Source organism: Thalassophryne amazonica, chromosome 4 (genome assembly GCF_902500255.1).
Source record: "Thalassophryne amazonica chromosome 4, fThaAma1.1, whole genome shotgun sequence".
Taxonomy (NCBI): domain Eukaryota; kingdom Metazoa; phylum Chordata; class Actinopteri; order Batrachoidiformes; family Batrachoididae; genus Thalassophryne; species Thalassophryne amazonica.
In genome coordinates, this window is record NC_047106.1 from 135232256 (window position 1) to 135251590 (window position 19335).

The 19335-nt window shown below is 45.7% G+C and overlaps 1 protein-coding gene across 1 annotated transcript in view; it reads left to right on the forward strand.

Annotated features, from left to right (window-relative positions):
* The window catches only part of LOC117509047 (glycerophosphodiester phosphodiesterase domain-containing protein 5-like), a 65733-nt gene that overhangs the window by 34273 nt on the left and 12125 nt on the right, over positions 1 to 19335 (forward strand). The window contains exon 4 of the mRNA XM_034168858.1: positions 7361 to 7454. Coding sequence (XP_034024749.1) covers positions 7361 to 7454 — 94 coding nt within the window. The remainder of the gene's footprint in view (positions 1 to 7360; positions 7455 to 19335) is intronic.

Below are 19335 nucleotides of genomic sequence, written 5' to 3' on the forward strand. Positions count from 1 at the left end.
TGATCGCTAATTGCAAGAGGCACAGATCTTCGATATGTCACTGAAACAACTGTTCCATTTTACAGTTATAAATAATGTTATTACTACGATTAATATTACAGTTTTTCTCAATTGTTTACACACGTTTGCTGAAAGCATGCCTCATACTCTTAGAAAACACACACACATACTATGGGCAAAACCCCTCAATTCTTATGTTGTCCCAAAATGACAGTGTACCTGTGTTGCTCTGGGCCGTCTATCTGATCTGGTGGAATGAGTGTGTAGGGTGTCCAGGAATGTGATCAGATGGGCAGTGTTGTAGGGGCCAAGGGTAGCATGGTGATGGATGACGCCGTAGTGGGTAATCGCTACACACATTGTGATGTTCCCTCCGCGCCGGCCAGGGACACACTGACCGATGATACTCCTTCCCCTCCTTCGTCTTTTTGTGAGGTTGAATCCAACCTCATCAGTGAAGATGAACTGGTGCTTCACTGCAGCCAAATCTAGCTCATGGAGTCTCTGAAACACACATGACAGTATTAGAAATAGACATGGAGTGGTCACGATTGTGAAGCACAATCGTTGATTACAATACTGAAATATGTATGCAGTTTTTCTCAATTGGTCAGACACAGCTCCTGGAACAACTTAACATTTTCTCAAATCTTCACACACAGTTAAAAAAACTCACACCCAACAGTACAAACATCTAACTAACTTCTGGGTCCCAATCAGTTTTTACCATCAGACAATACACACAAGCTGTCAAGATAACCTTCTGTGTTTTTGTCTATCCCTGCCCCAACCTTCAAAAGTCCCAACTTCATCAGGCTGTGTATTCTTTGAACTATATTTGGAATAACCATGGAATTAATCAGCTGGTCTCTCAACGCTATTGACACCATTTTTTTCAACAAGGAATCAGGGCTGTTGAACCCTGCGTGCCCAGGTAGAACCTATCCTGCAGGGTATGTTCTTGACGCTTGGGAGAAGTGGTATGTGGCATGCTTGGCACCCCTCTCTCCATGGAAGATGTTGAGGATTTATTTGCCTTTATGGTAGGAGACCTTTTGCTACTTGAATTATGCGCTGCCCTGACCTACCGGAAAAATTGGCAAGACGGCTGCTACCAAAACCATAACCACATCTGTCTGTCATGATTAACGAGGTGGGCAAGGCAATACAATCTCACACTGCGTTAACTTTTGAACTTAAACTCAAGTGGAAACCATCTTGGAGCAGTTTGTCTGCCCTGCAAAGGAATTGATGTTGGAGACCAGTGAATATTCACAGTTGGATCTGGAGAGAGAGACCATATTGGAATTCTGTGTCTCTCTGCCTAATCCAAACATGGCAGCCTTATCACCTACCGAAGGTCAAAACTCCCCGCTGTTTTCCTCCAGAAGGATTTCAATGCCCTTGGTGAAGCATTTGGCTCCCTCTTCCTTTTGCCCTCCCCTATAGACTCCACGCACACACAGACAGAGACTGACATGAACTCATCTGCACACATGACGCACGCCTCTCCCCCCACCCCTGTCCTGATCCCGACCCCCCCCACACACTCTGCCATCCCTGGGAGGCAGCATGGCACAAGCTGCAGCGCCCCCACCCCCCAAGCCCAGCTGTGCGGGACTCTGCTGCGGCATGCACTCACTTTGCCTCAATTCGGATGACGGACTGCTCCAAAGTTTAGCGCACATAAACAATACCAAATGTATATGTGCGGTTGTTTTAAGTCTATTGTGTGCCATTATTGCGTTCAACTAGTAATAATTGTGGATTAATTGTTGTATTTTGTCTGAGGTAATTGGGTGTGAAGATAATTTCGTTGCACTTCCAAGTGTAATCAATCAATCAATCAATCAACTTTTTTCTTATATAGCGCCAAATCACAACAAACAGTTGCCCCAAGGCGCTCTATCTTGTAAGGCAAGGCCATACAATAATTATGAAAAACCCCAACGGTCAAAACGACCCCCTATGAGCAAGCACTTGGCTACAGTGGGAAGGAAAAACTCCCTTTTAACAGGAAGAAACCTCCAGCAGAACCAGGCTCAGGGAGGGGCAGTCTTCTGCTGAGACTGGTTGGGGCTGAGGGAAAGAACCAGGAAAAAGACATGCTGTGAAGGGGGGCAGAGATCGATCACTAATGATTAAATGCAGAGTGGTGCATACAGAGCAAAAAGAGAAAGAAACAGTGCATCATGGCAACCCCCCAGCAGTCTACGTCTAAAGCAGCATAACCAAGGGATGGTCCAGGGTCACCTAATCCAGCCCTAACTATAAGCCTTAGCGAAAAGGAAAGTTTTAAGCCTAATCTTAAAAGTAGAGAGGGTATCTGTCTCCCTGATCTGAATTGGGAGCTGGTTCCACAGGAGAGGAGCCTGAAAGCTGAAGGCTCTGCCTCCCATTCTACTCTTACAAACCCTAGGAACTACAAGTAAGCCTGCAGTCTGAGAGCGAAGCGCTCTAATGGGGTAATATGGTACTACGAGGTCCCTAAGATAAGATGGGACCTGATTATTCAAAACCTTATAAGTAAGAAGAAGAATTTTAAATTCTATTCTAGAATTAACAGGAAGCCAATGAAGAGAGGCCAACACGGGTGAGATATGCTCTCTCCTGCTAGTCCCCGTCAGTACTCTAGCTGCAGTATTCTGAACCAACTGAAGGCTTTTTAGGGAACGTTTAGGACAACCTGATAATAATGAATTACAATAGTCCAGCCTAGAGGAAATAAATGCATGAATTAATTTTTCAGCATCACTCTGAGACAAGACCTTTCTGATTTTAGAGATATTGCGTAAATGCAAAAAGGCAGTCCTACATATTTGTTTAATATGCGCTTTGAATGACATATCCTGATCAAAAATGACTCCAAGATTTCTCACAGTATTACTAGAGATCAGGGAAATGCCATCCAGAGTAACGATCTGGTTAGACACCATGCTTCTAAGATTTGTGGGGCCAAGTACAATAACTTCAGTTTTATCTGAGTTTAAAAGCAGGAAATTAGAGGTCATCCATGTCTTTATGTCTGTAAGACAATCCTGCAGTTTAGCTAATTGGTGTGTATCCTCTGGCTTCATGGATAGATAAAGCTGGGTATCATCTGCATAACAATGAAAATTTAAGCAATACCGTCTAATAATACTGCCTAAGGGAAGCATGTATAAAGTGAATAAAATTGGTCCTAGCACAGAACCTTGTGGAACTCCATAATTAACTTTAGTCTGTGAAGAAGATTCCCCATTTACATGAACAAACTGTAATCTATTAGACAAATATGATTCAAACCACCGCAGCGCAGTGCCTTTAATACCTATGACATGCTCTAATCTCTGTAATAAAATTTTATGGTCAACAGTATCAAAAGCAGCACTGAGGTCCAACAAAACAAGCACAGAGATAAGTCCACTGTCCGAAGCCATAAGAAGATCATTTGTAACCTTCACTAATGCTGTTTCTGTACTATGATGAATTCTAAAACCTGACTGAAACTCTTCAAATAGACCATTCCTCTGCAGGTGATCAGTTAGCTGTTTTACAACTACCCTCTCAAGAATCTTTGAGAGAAAAGGAAGGTTGGAGATTGGCCTATAATTAGCTAAGATAGCTGGGTCAAGTGATGGCTTTTTAAGTAATGGTTTAATTACTGCCACCTTACAGGCCTGTGGTACATAACCAACTAACAAAGATAGATTGATCATATTTAAGATTGAAGCATTGAATAATGGTAGGACTTCCTTGAGCAGCCTGGCAGGAATGGGGTCTAATAAACATGTTGATGGTTTGGATGAAGTAACTAATGAAAATAACTCAGACAGAACAATCGGAGAGAAAGAGTCTAACCAAATACCGGCATCACTGAAGCAGCCAAAGATAACGATACATCTTTGGGATGGTTATGAGTAATTTTTTCTCTAATAGTCAAAATTTTGTTAGCAAAGAAAGTCATGAAGTCATTACTAGTTAAAGTTAATGGAATACTCAGCTCAATAGAGCTCTGACTCTTTGTCAGCCTGGCTACAGTGCTGAAAAGAAACCTGGGGTTGTTCTTATTTTCTTCAATTAGTGATGAGTAGAAAGATGTCCTAGCTTTACGCAGGGCTTTTTTATAGAGCAACAAACTCTTTTTCCAGGCTAAGTGAAGATCTTCTAAATTAGTGAGACACCATTTCCTCTCCAACTTACGGGTCATCTGCTTTAAGCTACGAGTTTGTGAGTTATACCACGGAGTCAGACACTTCTGATTTACAGGTCTCTTTTTCAGAGGAGCTACAGCATCCAAGGTTGTCTTCAATGAGGATGTAAAACTATTGACGAGATACTCTAACTCCCTTACAGAGTTTAGGTAGCTACTCTGCTCTGTGTTGGTATATGACATTAGAGAACATAAAGAAGGAATCATATCCTTAAACCTAGTTACAGGGCTTTCTGAAAGACTTCTAGTGTAATGAAACTTATTCCCCACTGCAGGGTAGTCCATCAGAGTAAATGTAAATGTTATTAAAAAATGATCAGACAGAAGGGAGTTTTCAGGGAATACTGTTAAGTCTTCTATTTCCATACCATAAGTCAGAACAAGATCTAAGATATGATTAAAGTGGTGGGTGGACTCATTTACTTTTTGAGCAAAGCCGATAGAGTCTAATAATAGATTAAATGCAGTGTTGAGGCTGTCATTCTCAGCATCTGTGTGGATGTTAAAATCGCCCACTATAATTATCTTATCTGAGCTAAGCACTAAGTCAGACAAAAGGTCTGAAAATTCACAGAGAAACTCACAGTAACGACCAGGTGGACGATAGATAATAACAAATAAAACTGGTTTTTGAGACTTCCAATTTGGATGGACAAGACTAAGAGACAAGCTTTCAAATGAATTAAAGCTCTGTCTGGGTTTTTGATTAATTAATAAGCTGAAATGGAAGATTGCTGCTAATCCTCCGCCCCGGCCCGTGCTACGAGCATTCTGACAGTTAGTGTGACTCGGGGGTGTTGACTCATTTAAACTAACATATTCATCCTGCTGTAACCAGGTTTCTGTTAGGCAGAATAAATCAATACGTTGATCAATTATTATATCATTTACCAACAGGGACTTAGAAGAGAGAGACCTAATGTTTAATAGACCACATTTAACTGTTTTAGTCTGTGGTGCAGTTGAAGGTGCTATATTATTTTTTCTTTTTGAATTTTTATGCTTAAATAGATTTTTGCTGGTTATTGGTGGTCTGGGAGCAGGCACCGTCTCCACGGGGACGGGGCAACGAGGGGACGGCAGGGGGAGAGAAGCTGCAGAGAGGTGTATAAGACCACAGCTCTGCCTCCTGGTCCCAACGCTGGACAGTCACAGTTTGGAGGATCCAAGAAAATTGGCCAGATTTCTAGAAATGAGAGCTGCTCCATCCAAAGTGGGATGGATGCCGTCTCTCCTAACAAGACCAGGTTTTCCCCAGAAGCTTTGCCAATTATCAATGAAGCCCACCTCATTTTTTGGACACCACTCAGACAGCCAGCAATTCAAGGAGAACATGCGGCTAAACATGTCACTCCCGGTCTGATTGGGGAGGGGACCAGAGAAAACAACAGAGTCCGACATTGTTTTTTGCAAAGTTACACACCGATTTAATGTTAATTTTAGTGACCTCCGATTGGCGTAACCGGGTGTCATTACTGCCGACGTGAATTACAATCTTACTAAATTTACGCTTAGCCTTAGCCAGCAATTTCAAATGTCCTTCGATGTCGCCTGCTCTGGCCCCCGGAAGACAATTGACAATGGTTGCTGGTGTCGCTAACTTCACATTTCTCAAAACAGAGTCGCCAATAACCAGAGTTTGATCCTCGGCAAGTGTATCGTCGAGTGGGGAAAAACGGTTAGAGATGTGAACGGGTTGACGGTGTACACGGGGCTTCTGTTTAGGGCTACGCTTCCTCCTCACAGTCACCCAGTCAGCCTGCTTTCCCGACTGCCCGGGATCTGCCAGGGGGGAACTAACGGCGGCTAAGCTACCTTGGTCCGCACCGACTACAGGGGCCTGGCTAGCTGTAGAATTTTCCACGGTGCGGAGCCGAGTCTCCAATTCGCCCAGCCTGGCCTCCAAAGCTACGAATAAGCTGCACTTATTACAAGTACCGTTACTGCTAAAGGAGGCCGAGGAATAACTAAACATTTCACACCCAGAGCAGAAAAGTACGGGAGAGACAGGAGAAGCCGCCATGCTAAATCGGCTAAGAGCTAGTAGCTACGCAACCTAGCGGATTCCTAAAAACACACAAAGTGAATAATGTGTAAATAATCCAGAGGTGATTCAGCAGAAGGAGTGCCTTAATTAAGGCACCAAACAGGCCATGAAGCAGCACAGGCAACGCACAACAACAGCGAACGCACGACAACGGTGCCAAAACAAAAATCGACCAAACACGCTGTGGAGCAGCACAGGTAACGCACGACAACAGTGCTAAAAAAAAAATAAAATAAAATAAAACGAAAGCGTTACCAAGCTAGTTAGCTTGCCAACGCTGATGAAAGTTAGCTGATAAAAGTGCTCCGTCGCGATGTTTCGACCGTTAGAGGTCTTCCTTAGGCGTTGGAGCACAGTAAAAAAGTAAAAAAAAGTAAAAAGGTAAAAAAGTAAAAAAGTCTTGAAAAAGACTGTTAGTTCAAAGTCCAAAGCAGCAGGTAGCAGTCTCTGTGTAAACAGTCCCAACAGAGAGCCAAAATGACAATACATGATCATCTCATCTCTCTCTCATGTCAAAACACAGACTGCATGAGTGTTTGTTACACACTGGAGGGAATAATTCAACACACTGCCACCAAAATGTCCAGAATAGGGGTGTACCATAGTATTTCTATATTCAGCACATATACAGGTTCATCAGCATTGGCATGTGAGTATCTGATTTATATGATGATGGTTTAGGCAGGTTTCACTGTACATGTTGTGGTCATTGTGTCTCAAGTACCAGTATTTGTCTGTAAACAATTGTGAAATACTGTAATAGTACAGTCTACAATTATATTGCTGCCTGTGAGCACTTTCAAGACCTTCCATTTGAGTTCTGGTACTTGGCTGGAGATTGTGGTCAAATTTATTTATTTATTTTTATTTTTTGCTATTTGGCTGGCTTTGTTACAGAGACCTGAACACCTTGTGTAGGACTGTGCTTTTTTCTAAACAGAAGTCATGTTGTTTTTACATTAATATGCTCAGTCCTGAATTCACCTTCAAGCCCCTTTAATTGAAGCATGCTTTTAAAACTTTAGACTTTTATTGTACAGCATCAGTTTGTCAAGATGTTGTGTTGTGTGAAGGTTTATACAAATGATAGAAGAAGCAGCTTGTCTTTCTTGTTTTAATAGGTTTAACTTTGGGGCTCTGGGCTTCTGGTTCCCCTGGTCTCTGGTGCTGCTGGTCGTCGCTGCAGCTCTCTTCACTTACATCACTTTGTTGCTGGTATGGACACTGTTGAATACATAACATGTTTTATTGGTTAAAAAAAAAAAAAAGATAAGCCTGTTAAATTTTTACTTGGCAAAGCAGGTCTAGGAATGGCTTGAGGCTGTGTGTCTGTCTCTCTCTCCATGTGGTCAATGTTTGCAAAATACAACTCAAGTTGGGATGTTGTGTAAAATGTAAATAAAAACAGAATACAATGATTTGCAAATCCTCTTCAACCTATATTCAATTGAATACACCACAAAGACAAGATATTTAATGTTCAAACTGATAAACTTTATTATTTTTGTGCAAATATTTGCTCACTTTGAAATGGATGCCTGCAACATGTTTCAAAAAAGCTGGGAATTTAGGGATTCCATCATCTACAGTCCATAATATAATCAGAAGATTCAGAGAATCTGGAGAACTTTCTACACATAATCAGCGTGGGCTCAGAAACACTTCAGAAAACCATTGTCAATTAACACAGTTTGTCGCTACATCCACAAGTGCAAGTTAAAACTCTACCATGCAAAGCGAAAGCCATACATCAGCAACATCCAGAAATGCCGCCGCCTTCTCTGGGCTCGAGCTCATTTGAAATGGGCAGACGCAAAGTGGAAAAGTGTGCTGTGGTCTGATGAGTCCACATTTCAAATTGTTTTTGGAAATCATGAGGAAAAAGACCATCCAAATTGTTACCAGCATTAAGTTCAAAAGCCAGCATCTGTGATGGTATGGGGGTGTGTTAGTGCCCATGCCATGGGCAACTTACACATCTGTGATGACACCATCAATGCTGAAAGGTACATCCAGGTTTTGGAGCAACACATGCTGTCATCCAAGTAACATCTTTTTCAGGGACGTCGCTACTTATTTCAGCAAGACAATGCCAAGCCACGTTCTGCATGTGTTACAACAGCGTGGCTTCGAGGTAATAGAGTGCAGGTACTACACTGGCGTGCCTGCAGTCCAGACCTGTCACCCATTGAAAATGTGTGGCGCATTATGAAGCGCAAAATATGACAGTGGAGACCCCGGACTCTTGAACAAATGAAATCATACATCATGCAAGAATGGGAAAGAATTCCACTGACAAAGTTTCAACAATTAGTGTCCTCAGTTCCCAAATGCTTATTGAGTGTTGTTATAAGGAAAGGTGATGTAACACAGAGATAAACATACCACTGTCCTAGCTTTTTTGAAACGTGTTGCAGACATCCATTTCAAAATGAGCAAATATTTGCACAAAAACAATAAAGTGTATCAGTTTGAACATTAAATATCTTGTCTTTCTGGTGTATTCAGTTGAATATAGGTTGAAGAGGATTTGCAAACCATTGTATTGTTTTTATTTACATTTTTACACAACGCCCCAACTTCATTGGAATTGGGGTTGTAGCTTAACCAAGATTTAATTTATCAAATATTTATGTTGAATTTTGGGAGTGCTTAGATTGTAATTGTACCCACCAGGGGGCAAAGTTTTGAAAACCTTGTGTATATGATATATTGACAAAACTGTGTATCAAATGTTAATGTTCAATGTTGGCAGTGTTTTGAATCTAATTCTGCCCAACAGGGGCTGACTCTGAAACTTTGTGTATGCAGTATCTTTAAAAAGACTACATACAAAGGGGCAACTTGGTATACTAGTTGACCTCACCAATAATACCTTGGACATGTTATGTGTTGGGTGCATTTCAGTGCTAATACTTGCCACTGAGGGCCAGAGTCTCTCAACCATGGCGTATGCTACAACATCACATGGTCATCTTGGATTGTTACTAAACTTGCTACTGTAGATTGCACCTCATTAACACTAATGATGCACGATGTTGGATTTCAAGTTCAGTCAGACATGTCGTTCTGCTACATACAGAACAACATGTCTGTATGTGTGGTTTTGAGCATTGAATTTAAGCTATCGGCAAGACTGGCCACTGACTGAACATTCACCAAACTTGAAATTACCAGGCAGTCTAGCTTTGAGTTCAGTTATAGTTGAAGGTTTAATACATTGCCGCAGTAATAGACAAGGTTGTTGCTCCACTAAATGCGGCAGCATACAACCCCTGGCGAAAATTATGGAATCACCGGCCTCGGAGGATGTTCATTCAGTTGTTTAATTTTGTAGAAAAAAAGCAGATCACAGACATGACACAAAACTAAAGTCATTTCAAATGGCAACTTTCTGGCTTTAAGAAACACTATATGAAATCAGGGAAAAAAATTGTGGCAGTCAGTAACGGTTACTTTTTTAGACCAAGAAGAGGGAAAAAATATGGAATCACTCAATTCTGAGGAAAAAATTATGGAATCATGAAAAACAAAAGAACGCTCCAACACATCACTAGTATTTTGTTGCACCACCTCTGGCTTTTATAACAGCGTGCAGTGTCTGAGGCATGGACTTAATGAGTGACAAACAGTACTCGTCATCAATCTGGCTCCAACGTTCTCTGATTGCTGTTGCCAGATCAGCTTTGCTGTTGTGAAAGTGTAGTGACACGGACCCACAACAGGGGGCGCAAATGAACGGTCAATAGATGAGCCAAAAGGTAACAATTTAATGTTGTGAAACGTGCACAACGAATATACAGACAATCCCAGAATATAATCACAGTCAAATTACAAAGGTGACGTGTGGGCAGGCTCGAGGATAGAAGACGTCTGTCCTGAGAAGAGCCGGAACCACACGATTTCCGCCACCACAGAACCTGGTGAATACTGGAGCCGCCAAGTCCCGAATTCCCAGGTGATCACCATCCCCGACTGTCGGATCTGGTACTGCTGGCGAAGAACAAAGACAGTCAAGTGTGGGTGTGTGTACACCCAGTAACAACAGCGGTGGGAATGCCACCTCCACCTCTCACTCAATATGTTGCAGAGTACCGCAGTGATTCCTCAGGGGAAAAGAGTGCCGTCCTGCACTCACTCAGCCTCCACAGAAAAGGAACCGGTACTCCTGCAAACACTCACAATATACAGATATATTGCAAAAGACACAAACGGCTGAGGATATTACCTCCAATGAAGTATGATATCTCGGCGATGAGGTGGAGATGACGCCTGGTCTTTATGGAGTGCGATGATGAAGAATGTGTGACAGCTGTCAGGAATTAATGAGTGACAGCTGTCACTCCCGGCTGTGTCCGTGGCGGCAGCGCCCTCTCGTGCCTGAAGCCCGCACTTCAGGCAGGGCGCCCTTTGGTGGTGGGCCAGCAGTACATCCTCTTCTGGCGGCCCACACAACAGGACCCCCCCCTCAACGGGCGCCTCCTGGCGCCCGACCAGGCTTGTCCGGGTGTCTGCGGTAGAAATCGGCCAGGAGGGCCGGGTCCAGGATGAAGCTCCTCTTCACCCAGGAGCGTTCTTCGGGTCCATACCCTTCCCAGTCCACCAAATATTGGAACCCCCGGCCCATTCGACGGACGTCCAGGAGCCGGCGCACTGTCCAAGCCGGCTCCCCGTCAATGATCCGGGCAGGAGGCGGCGCCGGACCGGGAGCACAGAGGGGTGAGGTGTGGTGAGGCTTGAGTCTGGACACATGAAAAACCGGGTGGATCCGCAGTGAAGCTGGGAGTCGGAGCTTCACTGCGGCAGGACTGAGGATTTTGAGGATCGTGAAAGGTCCAATGTACCGGTCCTTCAACTTGGGGGAGTCCACTTGGAGGGGGATGTCCTTTGTGGACTGGTAAGCAGGGGCCGGGGATCGCCGGCGGTCTGCATGGGTCTTCGCCCTCGTCCGGGCCTTCAACAAGGCAGAACGGTCGGAGCGCCACACCCGACGGCACTTCCGCAGGTGGGCCTGGACCGAGGGCACACCGACCTCTCCCTCCACCACGGGGAACAACGGGGGCTGATACCCCAAACACACCTCAAATGGGGAGAGGCCGGTGGCAGAAGACACCTGGCTGTTATGCGCATACTCGATCCAGGCCAGATGGTTACTCCAGGCCGTCAAGTGCGCGGATGTGACGCAGCGGAGGGTCTGTTCCAGTTCCTGGTTGGCCCGCTCTGCCTGTCCGTTCGTCTGTGGATGGTACCCGGACGAGAGGCTCACGGTGGCCCCCAGTTCCCTGCAGAAGCTCCTCCAGACGTGTGAGGAGAACTGGGGACCACGATCTGAGACGATGTCGGTGGGTATCCCATGCAGACGGACAACATGGTGGACCAGGAGGTCTGCTGTCTCCTGGGCTGTTGGGAGCTTCGGGAGGGCCACGAAGTGGGCCGCCTTGGAGAATTGGTCCACTATCGTGAAGATGGTGGTGTTGCCCTGGGACGGCGGGAGGCCCGTGACGAAATCCAGGCCGATGTGGGAGCAGGGGCGATGAGGCACAGGAAGCGGTTGGAGTAGTCCTTGGGCCTTCCTGTGGTCAGCCTTGCCCCTGGCACAGGTGGTGCAGGCCTGGATATACTCCCGGACGTCGGCCTCCATAGATGCCCACCAGAAACGCTGCCGGACAACTGCCACGGTCCTTCGCACCCCTGGATGACAGGAGAGCTTGGAACCGTGACAGAAGTCCAAGACTGCAGCTCTGGCCTCTGGTGGGACGTATAGACGGTTCTTCGGACCTGTACCTGGGTCCGGGCTCCGTGCCAGGGCCTCCCGGACGATCTTCTCCACGTCCCAGGTGAGGGTGGCCACGATAGTGGACTCCGGTGGGATGGGCTCCGGTCGATCCGACAGTGCAGTTTTGACCTCCTCTTCGTGTACCCGGGACAAGGCATCCGACCTCTGGTTCTTGGTCCCGGGGCGATAGGTGATCCGGAAGTCAAAACGCCCGAAGAACAGTGACCAGCGGGCTTGCCTGGGGTTCAGCCGCTTGGCGGTCCTGATATACTCCAGGTTCCGATGGTCAGTGAAAACCGTGAACGGCACAGACGCTCCCTCCAACAGGTGTCTCCACTCCTCAAGAGCCTCTTTCACCGCAAGGAGTTCTCGATTGCCGACGTCATAGTTCCGTTCAGCCGGGGTCAACCTGCGTGAAAAGTAGGCACACGGGTGAAGAACCTTATCAGTCTCTCCGCTCTGGGACAGCACGGCTCCTATCCCTGAGTCAGAGGCGTCCACTTCAACCACGAACTGGCGGCTAGGGTCGGGCTGCACCAAAACTGGCGCAGTAGAGAACCGTCATTTCAACTCCTTGAACGCGGCTTCGCACCGATCCGACCAGGTGAAGGGGACTTTTGGAGAGGTCAGGGCTGTCAGGGGGCTAACTACCTGACTGTAGCCCTTGATGAACCTCCTATAGAAATTAGCGAAGCCGAGGAACTGTTGCAGCTTCCTACGGCTTGTTGGTTGGGGCCAATCTCTCACCGCCGCAACCTTGGCCGGATCAGGGGCGACGGAGTTAGAGGAGATGATAAACCCCAGGAAGGACAAAGACGTGCGGTGAAACTCGCACTTCTCGCCCTTCACAAACAGTCGGTTCTCTAATAACCGCTGCAGGACCTGACGTACATGCTGGACATGGGTCTCAGGATCCGGAGAAAAGATGAGAATATCGTCCAGATATACGAAGACGAATCGGTGCAGGAAGTCCCGCAAGACGTCGTTAACCAAGGCTTGGAACGTCGCGGGGGCCGTTGGTGAGGCCGAACGGCATGACCAGGTACTCAAAGTGACCTAACGGGGTGTTAAATGCCGTCTTCCATTCGTCTCCCTTCCAGATCCGAACCAGGTGATACGCATTTCTAAGATCCAGCTTAGTAAAGATTTTGGCTCCATGCAGGGGGGTGAACACGGAATCCAACAATGGCAACGGGTATCGATTGCGAACCGTAATTTCATTCAGCCCCCTGTAATCAATGCATGGACGGAGTCCGCCATCTTTCTTGCCCACAAAAAAGAAACCTGCCCCCATCGGGGAGGTGGAGTTCCGGATCAGCCTGGCAGCTAATGAGTCCCGGATGTAGGTCTCCATTGATTCGCGCTCAGGTCGTGAGAGGTTGTACAGCCTGCTGGATGGGAACTCAGCGCCTGAAACCAAATCAATGGCACAATCGTACGGACGGTGCGGGGGAAGGGTGAGTGCCAGATCCTTGCTGAAGACGTCAGCAAGATCGTGGTACTCAACCGGCACTGCCGTCAGATTGGGAGGGACTTTGACCTCCTCCTTAGCCTGTAAACCGGGAGGAACCGAGGATCCTAAACACACCCGATGGCAGGTTTCGCTCCACTGAACCACCACCCCAGACGGCCAATCAATCCGGGGATTGTGCTTCAACATCCATGGGAAGCCCAAAATCACGCGGGAGGTAGAAGGAGTTACAAAAAACTCAATCTCCTCCCGATGGTTTCCAGACACCACCAGAGTTACTGGTTGTGTCTTGTGTGTGATTAAAGGGAGGAGGGTGCCATCTAGTGCCCGAACCTGCAATGGTGAAGGAAGCGCCACCAGAGGGAGCCCTACCTCCCTTGCCCATCTGCTGTCTAGCAGATTCCCTTCTGACCCCGTGTCCACCAGTGCTGGGTCTTGAAGGGTTAAATCCCCGCTCAGGATTGTGACTGGGAGTCGTGTGGTAATCTGTGTGTGTCTCACTTGAATGTTTTGACCCCCCCTTAGCCCAGTCTCTAAGGGCGAGTGTTGTCGTTTTGGCCGTTTGGGGCAGTTTTTCTGTGTGTGCGCCTTTGAGCTGCAGAGAAAACACTCCCCGCGGATCAGCCTCCTCATTTTGGCCCTGTGCGTCTCCCTAACAACGTCAGCAGGGGGAGCTGTTACCCCACGGAGCGCTGTGGCTGTGGAGCGTGGGGAGGGCGGCGCCTTTTCGAACCCGGAAGGGAGAGGGGCGGCGTGTATCCGGTCACGTCCTTCGCCTCGCTCCCGACGGCATTCCTCCAACCGATTGTCTAACCGTATAACGAGATCGATAAGCCCATCTAAATCCCGCGGTTCGTCCTTAGCTACCAGCTGCTCCTTCAGAACCAACGACAGTCCGTTTATGAAGGCGGCGCGGAGCGCAACGTTATTCCAGCCGGACCTCGCAGCCGCGATGCGGAAGTTGACTGCATAAGCGGCTATGCTCTCGCGTCCCTGTCTCATTGACAGCAGCACAGTTGAAGCGGTCTCTCCTCTGTTAGGGTGATCAAACACTGTTCTGAACTCCCCCACAAACCCAGTGTATGCTGATAACAACCGTGAATTCTGTTCCCAGAGCGCCGTAGCCCAGGCGCGTGCTTTACCCCGAAGCAGAGCAATCACATAAGCTATTTTACTAGCATCTGACGCGTACATGACGGGACGTTGTGCGAAGACGAGCGAACACTGCATAAGAAAGTCCGCGCACGTCTCCACACAACCTCCGTACGGCTCAGGAGGGCTTATGTATGCTTCAGGGGATGGTGGGAGGGGTTGTTGAACCACCACTGGAACGTTCATATCCTGCACAGGGTCGGCAGGAGGACGAGCTGCAGCAGCGCCCTGAGCGCTCGCCGCCATCTGTGCGGAGAGAGCCTCCACACTGTGGTTCAGGAGGATGTTTTGCTCGGTCATTTGATCCAACCGAGCCGTAAAGGCGGTGAGAATGTGCTGCAGCTCACCAATCACACCTCCTGCAGACGCCTGCGCTCCCTGCTCTCCCATTGGTCGTTCAACAGCCGGGTGACGCCCCTCGGAGTCCATGACGCTGGCCGAGATATCCTGTTGTGAAAGTGTAGTGACACGGACCCACAACAGGGGGCGCAAATGAACGGTCAATAGATGAGCCAAAAGGTAACAATTTAATGTTGTGAAACGTGCACAACGAATATACAGGCAATCCCAGAATATAATCACAGTCAAATTACAAAGGTGACGTGTGGGCAGGCTCGAGGATAGAAGACGTCTGTCCTGAGAAGAGCTGGAACCACACGATTTCCGCCACCACAGAACCTGGTGAATACTGGAGCCGCCAAGTCCCGAATTCCCAGGTGATCACCGTCCCCGACTGTCGGATCTGGTACTGCTGGCGAAGAACAAAGACAGTCAAGTGTGGGTGTGTGTACACCCAGTAACAACAGCGGTGGGAATGCCACCTCCACCTCTCACTCAATATGTTGCAGAGTACCGCAGTGATTCCTCAGGGGAAAAGAGTGCCGTCCTGCACTCACTCAGCCTCCACAGAAAAAGGAACCAGTACTCCTGCAAACACTCACAATATACAGATATATTGCAAAAGACACAAACGGCTGAGGATATTACCTCCAATGAAGTATGATATCTCGGCGATGAGGTGGAGATGACGTCTGGTCTTTATGGAGTGCGATGATGAAGAATGTGTGACAGCTGTCAGGAATTAATGAGTGACAGCTGTCACTCTCGGCTGTGTCCGTGGCGGCAGCGCCCTCTCGTGCCTGAAGCCCGCACTTCAGGCAGGGCGCCCTTTGGTGGTGGTCCAGCAGTACATCCTCTTCTGGCGGCCCACACAACATTTGCAGGTTGGAGTCTTGTCATGGACCATTTTCTTCAACTTCCACCAAAGATTTTCAATTGGATTAAGATCCAGACTACTTGCAGGCCTTGACATTGACCCTATGTGTCTTTTTGCAAGGAATGTTTTCACAGTTTTTGCTCTATGGCAAGATGCATTATCATCTTGAAAAATGATTTCATCATCCCCAAACATCCTTTCAATTGATGGGATAAGAAAAGTGTCCAAAATATCAACGTAAACTTGTGCATTTATTGATGATGTAATGACAGCCATCTCCCCAGTGCCATTACCTGACATGCAGCCCCATATCATCAATGACTGTGGAAATTTACATGTTCTCTTCAGGCAGTCATCTTTATAAATCTCATTGGAACGGCACCAAACAAAGGTTCCAGCATCATCACCTTGCCCAATGCAGATTCGAGATTCATCACTGAATATGACTTCCATCCAGTCATCCACAGTGCATGATTGCTTTTCCTTAGCCCATTGTAACCTTGTTTTTTTTCTGTTTAGGTGTTAATGATGGCTTTCGTTTAGCTTTTCTGTATGTAAATCCCATTTCCTTTAGGCGGTTTCTCACAGTTCGGTCACAGATGTTGACTCCAGTTTCCTCCCATTCGTTCCTCATTTGTTTTGTTGTGCATTTTTGATTTTTGAGACATATTGCTTTAAGTTTTCTGTCTTGACGCTTTGATGTCTTCCTTGGTCTACCAGTATGTTTGCCTTTAACAACCTTTCCATGTTGTTTGTATTTGGTCCAGAGTTTAGACACAGCTGACTGTGAACAACCAACATCTTTTGCAACATTGCGTGATGATTTACCCTCTTTTAAGAGTTTGATAATCCTCTCCTTTGTTTCAATTGACATCTCTCGTGTTGGAGCCATGATTCATGTCAGTCCACTTGGTGCAACAGCTCTCCAAGGTGTGATCACTCCTTTTTAGATGCAGACTAACGAGCAGATCTGATTTGATGCAGGTGTTAGTTTTGGGGATGAAAATTTACAGGGTGAGTCCATAATTTATTCCTCAGAATTGAGTGAGTCCATATTTTTTTCCCTCTGCTTGGTCTAAAAAAGTAACCGTTACTGACTGCCACAATTTTTTTTTCTTGATTTCTTATAGTGTTTCTTAAAGCCAGATAGTTGCCATTTGAAATGACTTTAGTTTTGTATCATGTCTGTGATCTGCTTTTTTTCTACAAAATTAAACAACTGAATGAACATCCTCCGAGGCCGGTGATTCCATAATTTTTGCTAGGGGTTGTAAATGTAAACCTAATACGCGAGTGGTCAGAGACCACTGATGCAAGAGGCATGATGTCGATATTCATGACAAGAAAGCCATGTGCGAGAACCAAATCCAGGGTATTTCCAGTAATGTGCATTGAGTCTTGAATGCATTGTTGGAATCCCAGTGCATCCACAATTTCATAAATGATTTGCAGAGGGGATCAGAGGGCTTACCTATATGAATGCTGAAGTCACCAATAATCAAGATGTTATCTGCATTAGTTGACAGACAGAGGAATGCACCAAATTCATCTAAAAAAATCAGAGTATGGGCCAGGAGGCCTATAAACAGTAACAAAAAACATAACTGATTTCCATTTTTCTGACCCTGGCAATACGTAGCATCGTGGGCACAACGGAGAATCAGATGTTCAAACAAATTATATTTATGACTCCCAACAGTTAATAAGGTAAACCTGGATTTATAAATGAAAGCAATGCCCCCACCTTGCCTCACATCACAAGAAACGTGACTAAATGTGTACACCGGTGGGCAGGCTTCATTCAGAGCAAGGACAGCTGTGGATTTAAGCCAGGTTTCACATAACCCAAGCATATCTAGACAGTGATCCATAATTAAATCATTAACCAGCAATGACTTCAAAGACATGTCCTTCGACATGTCCTTTAAGTCTTGAAAGGAAGTGGGTGTATGATTTCATTTCATTTCATTTATTTTATTCTTTTTTCCATGGTAATGAATTAATTAAAAAAAAAACAAGAAAAATTGCACTTTACAGATTACAAAATAATAACACATTCCATGTAAAGAAGAACAGGAGTAGGATGAAGAAAACACTTGACATTTGAATACAGAGTTCTTGTAGAATTTTTTCTGACTGACTTGGGAAGTGGTGGATTAACGGTTAGCTGTCTTGTTCTCAGCTAGTACCAACCCATTTGCAACCCCCAGAACTAAAATAACTAACTTGTTTAGGTTCTTTGACAAGTCCAACACACAATCACAATGTTCCCAAAAATTAGAAGGCCTTAAGTCAGATACCTAAGATGGAGTCCAACGTGGCCAGCAGAATGTGATGTTCTGTTGTTAATTCTAGTTTGGTGAGATGGTGTATTTTAATAGAAAATGGTCATTTGGTGGACCCTTTTGGCACCATTTTGAATAAAAAATGAAACAATTTGAAGTTATTTTGGCACAAATGTAATTACTATGGGTGCCTAGGTGTCTTAGTGGTTAGCATTGTTGCCTCACAACCAAAAGGTTCTGGCATCACTCCTAGGGGAGTTTGCATGTTCTCCCCATGTTTGCATGGGTTACTTCTGGGTACCATCTTAGGCTCACTTCCAAAGACATGCAGGTTAGGTGAATTGGGAACTTTAAATTGACTTTGTGTGTGTGCAGGTGTGAAAGTGTTTGTCTGTCTGCATGTGGCCCTGTAGTGGATTAGTATCCCCTGCAGGGTGAACCCCGCCTCCCTCCCCATGACTGCTGGGAGAGGCTCCAACTCCCCATTAACCCTTGATTGCAGTAAATGGGTATAGAAAATGAATGAATCTGTTTCTTATGACCTAAAACATTGTGTCTGTCTTTCTTGTAAAGTTTCTCATAAAAAGTTTTTCAAAATTAAGTGATGTTTTAATGCATTTTAGTGATTAAACTGTATTATTATTTTTGTTATGTCAGAAAAATTGTCAAGAATATGTCCATGTATTGTAAGCTATGTTGATATAATTATTGTGACAGACTTAAGAAAAATGTTCTGGAAATGCAGTCTGTATGTTTCTCCATCCCCACCAAAAATAACCATGCTGTGTAAATTGTCATGCCTGTTGTCTGTGGCGGACACTTTGGTACATTTGTCTCACATGTGGCCCTTCTGTCAGTTTTATAGAACTGTATAATTAGCCTGTCTAGCTTCCAACGCTGTGTGACAATGCGTCTTTATCCATCTTTCTGATAATTAGAATTCTTACATTGTTCAATATTTCCCCCTGAGATTTACAAAAAAGGGTTCCTTTGTCTGCACTGCTGCACTCTCCTGTCCTGTGAGGACATGGGATCACATGATCAGCACTGGGACTGTGCTTGGATCTGTCAGATCCATATGGAAATAGGACACAAATGCATCTGACACCCAAAGCAACAGAACCACCCATCATTAAACACAGCACAGCTGAAATAACTAACTTTCAAGTCATGATTTAGAAATGCTGAGGTCATCT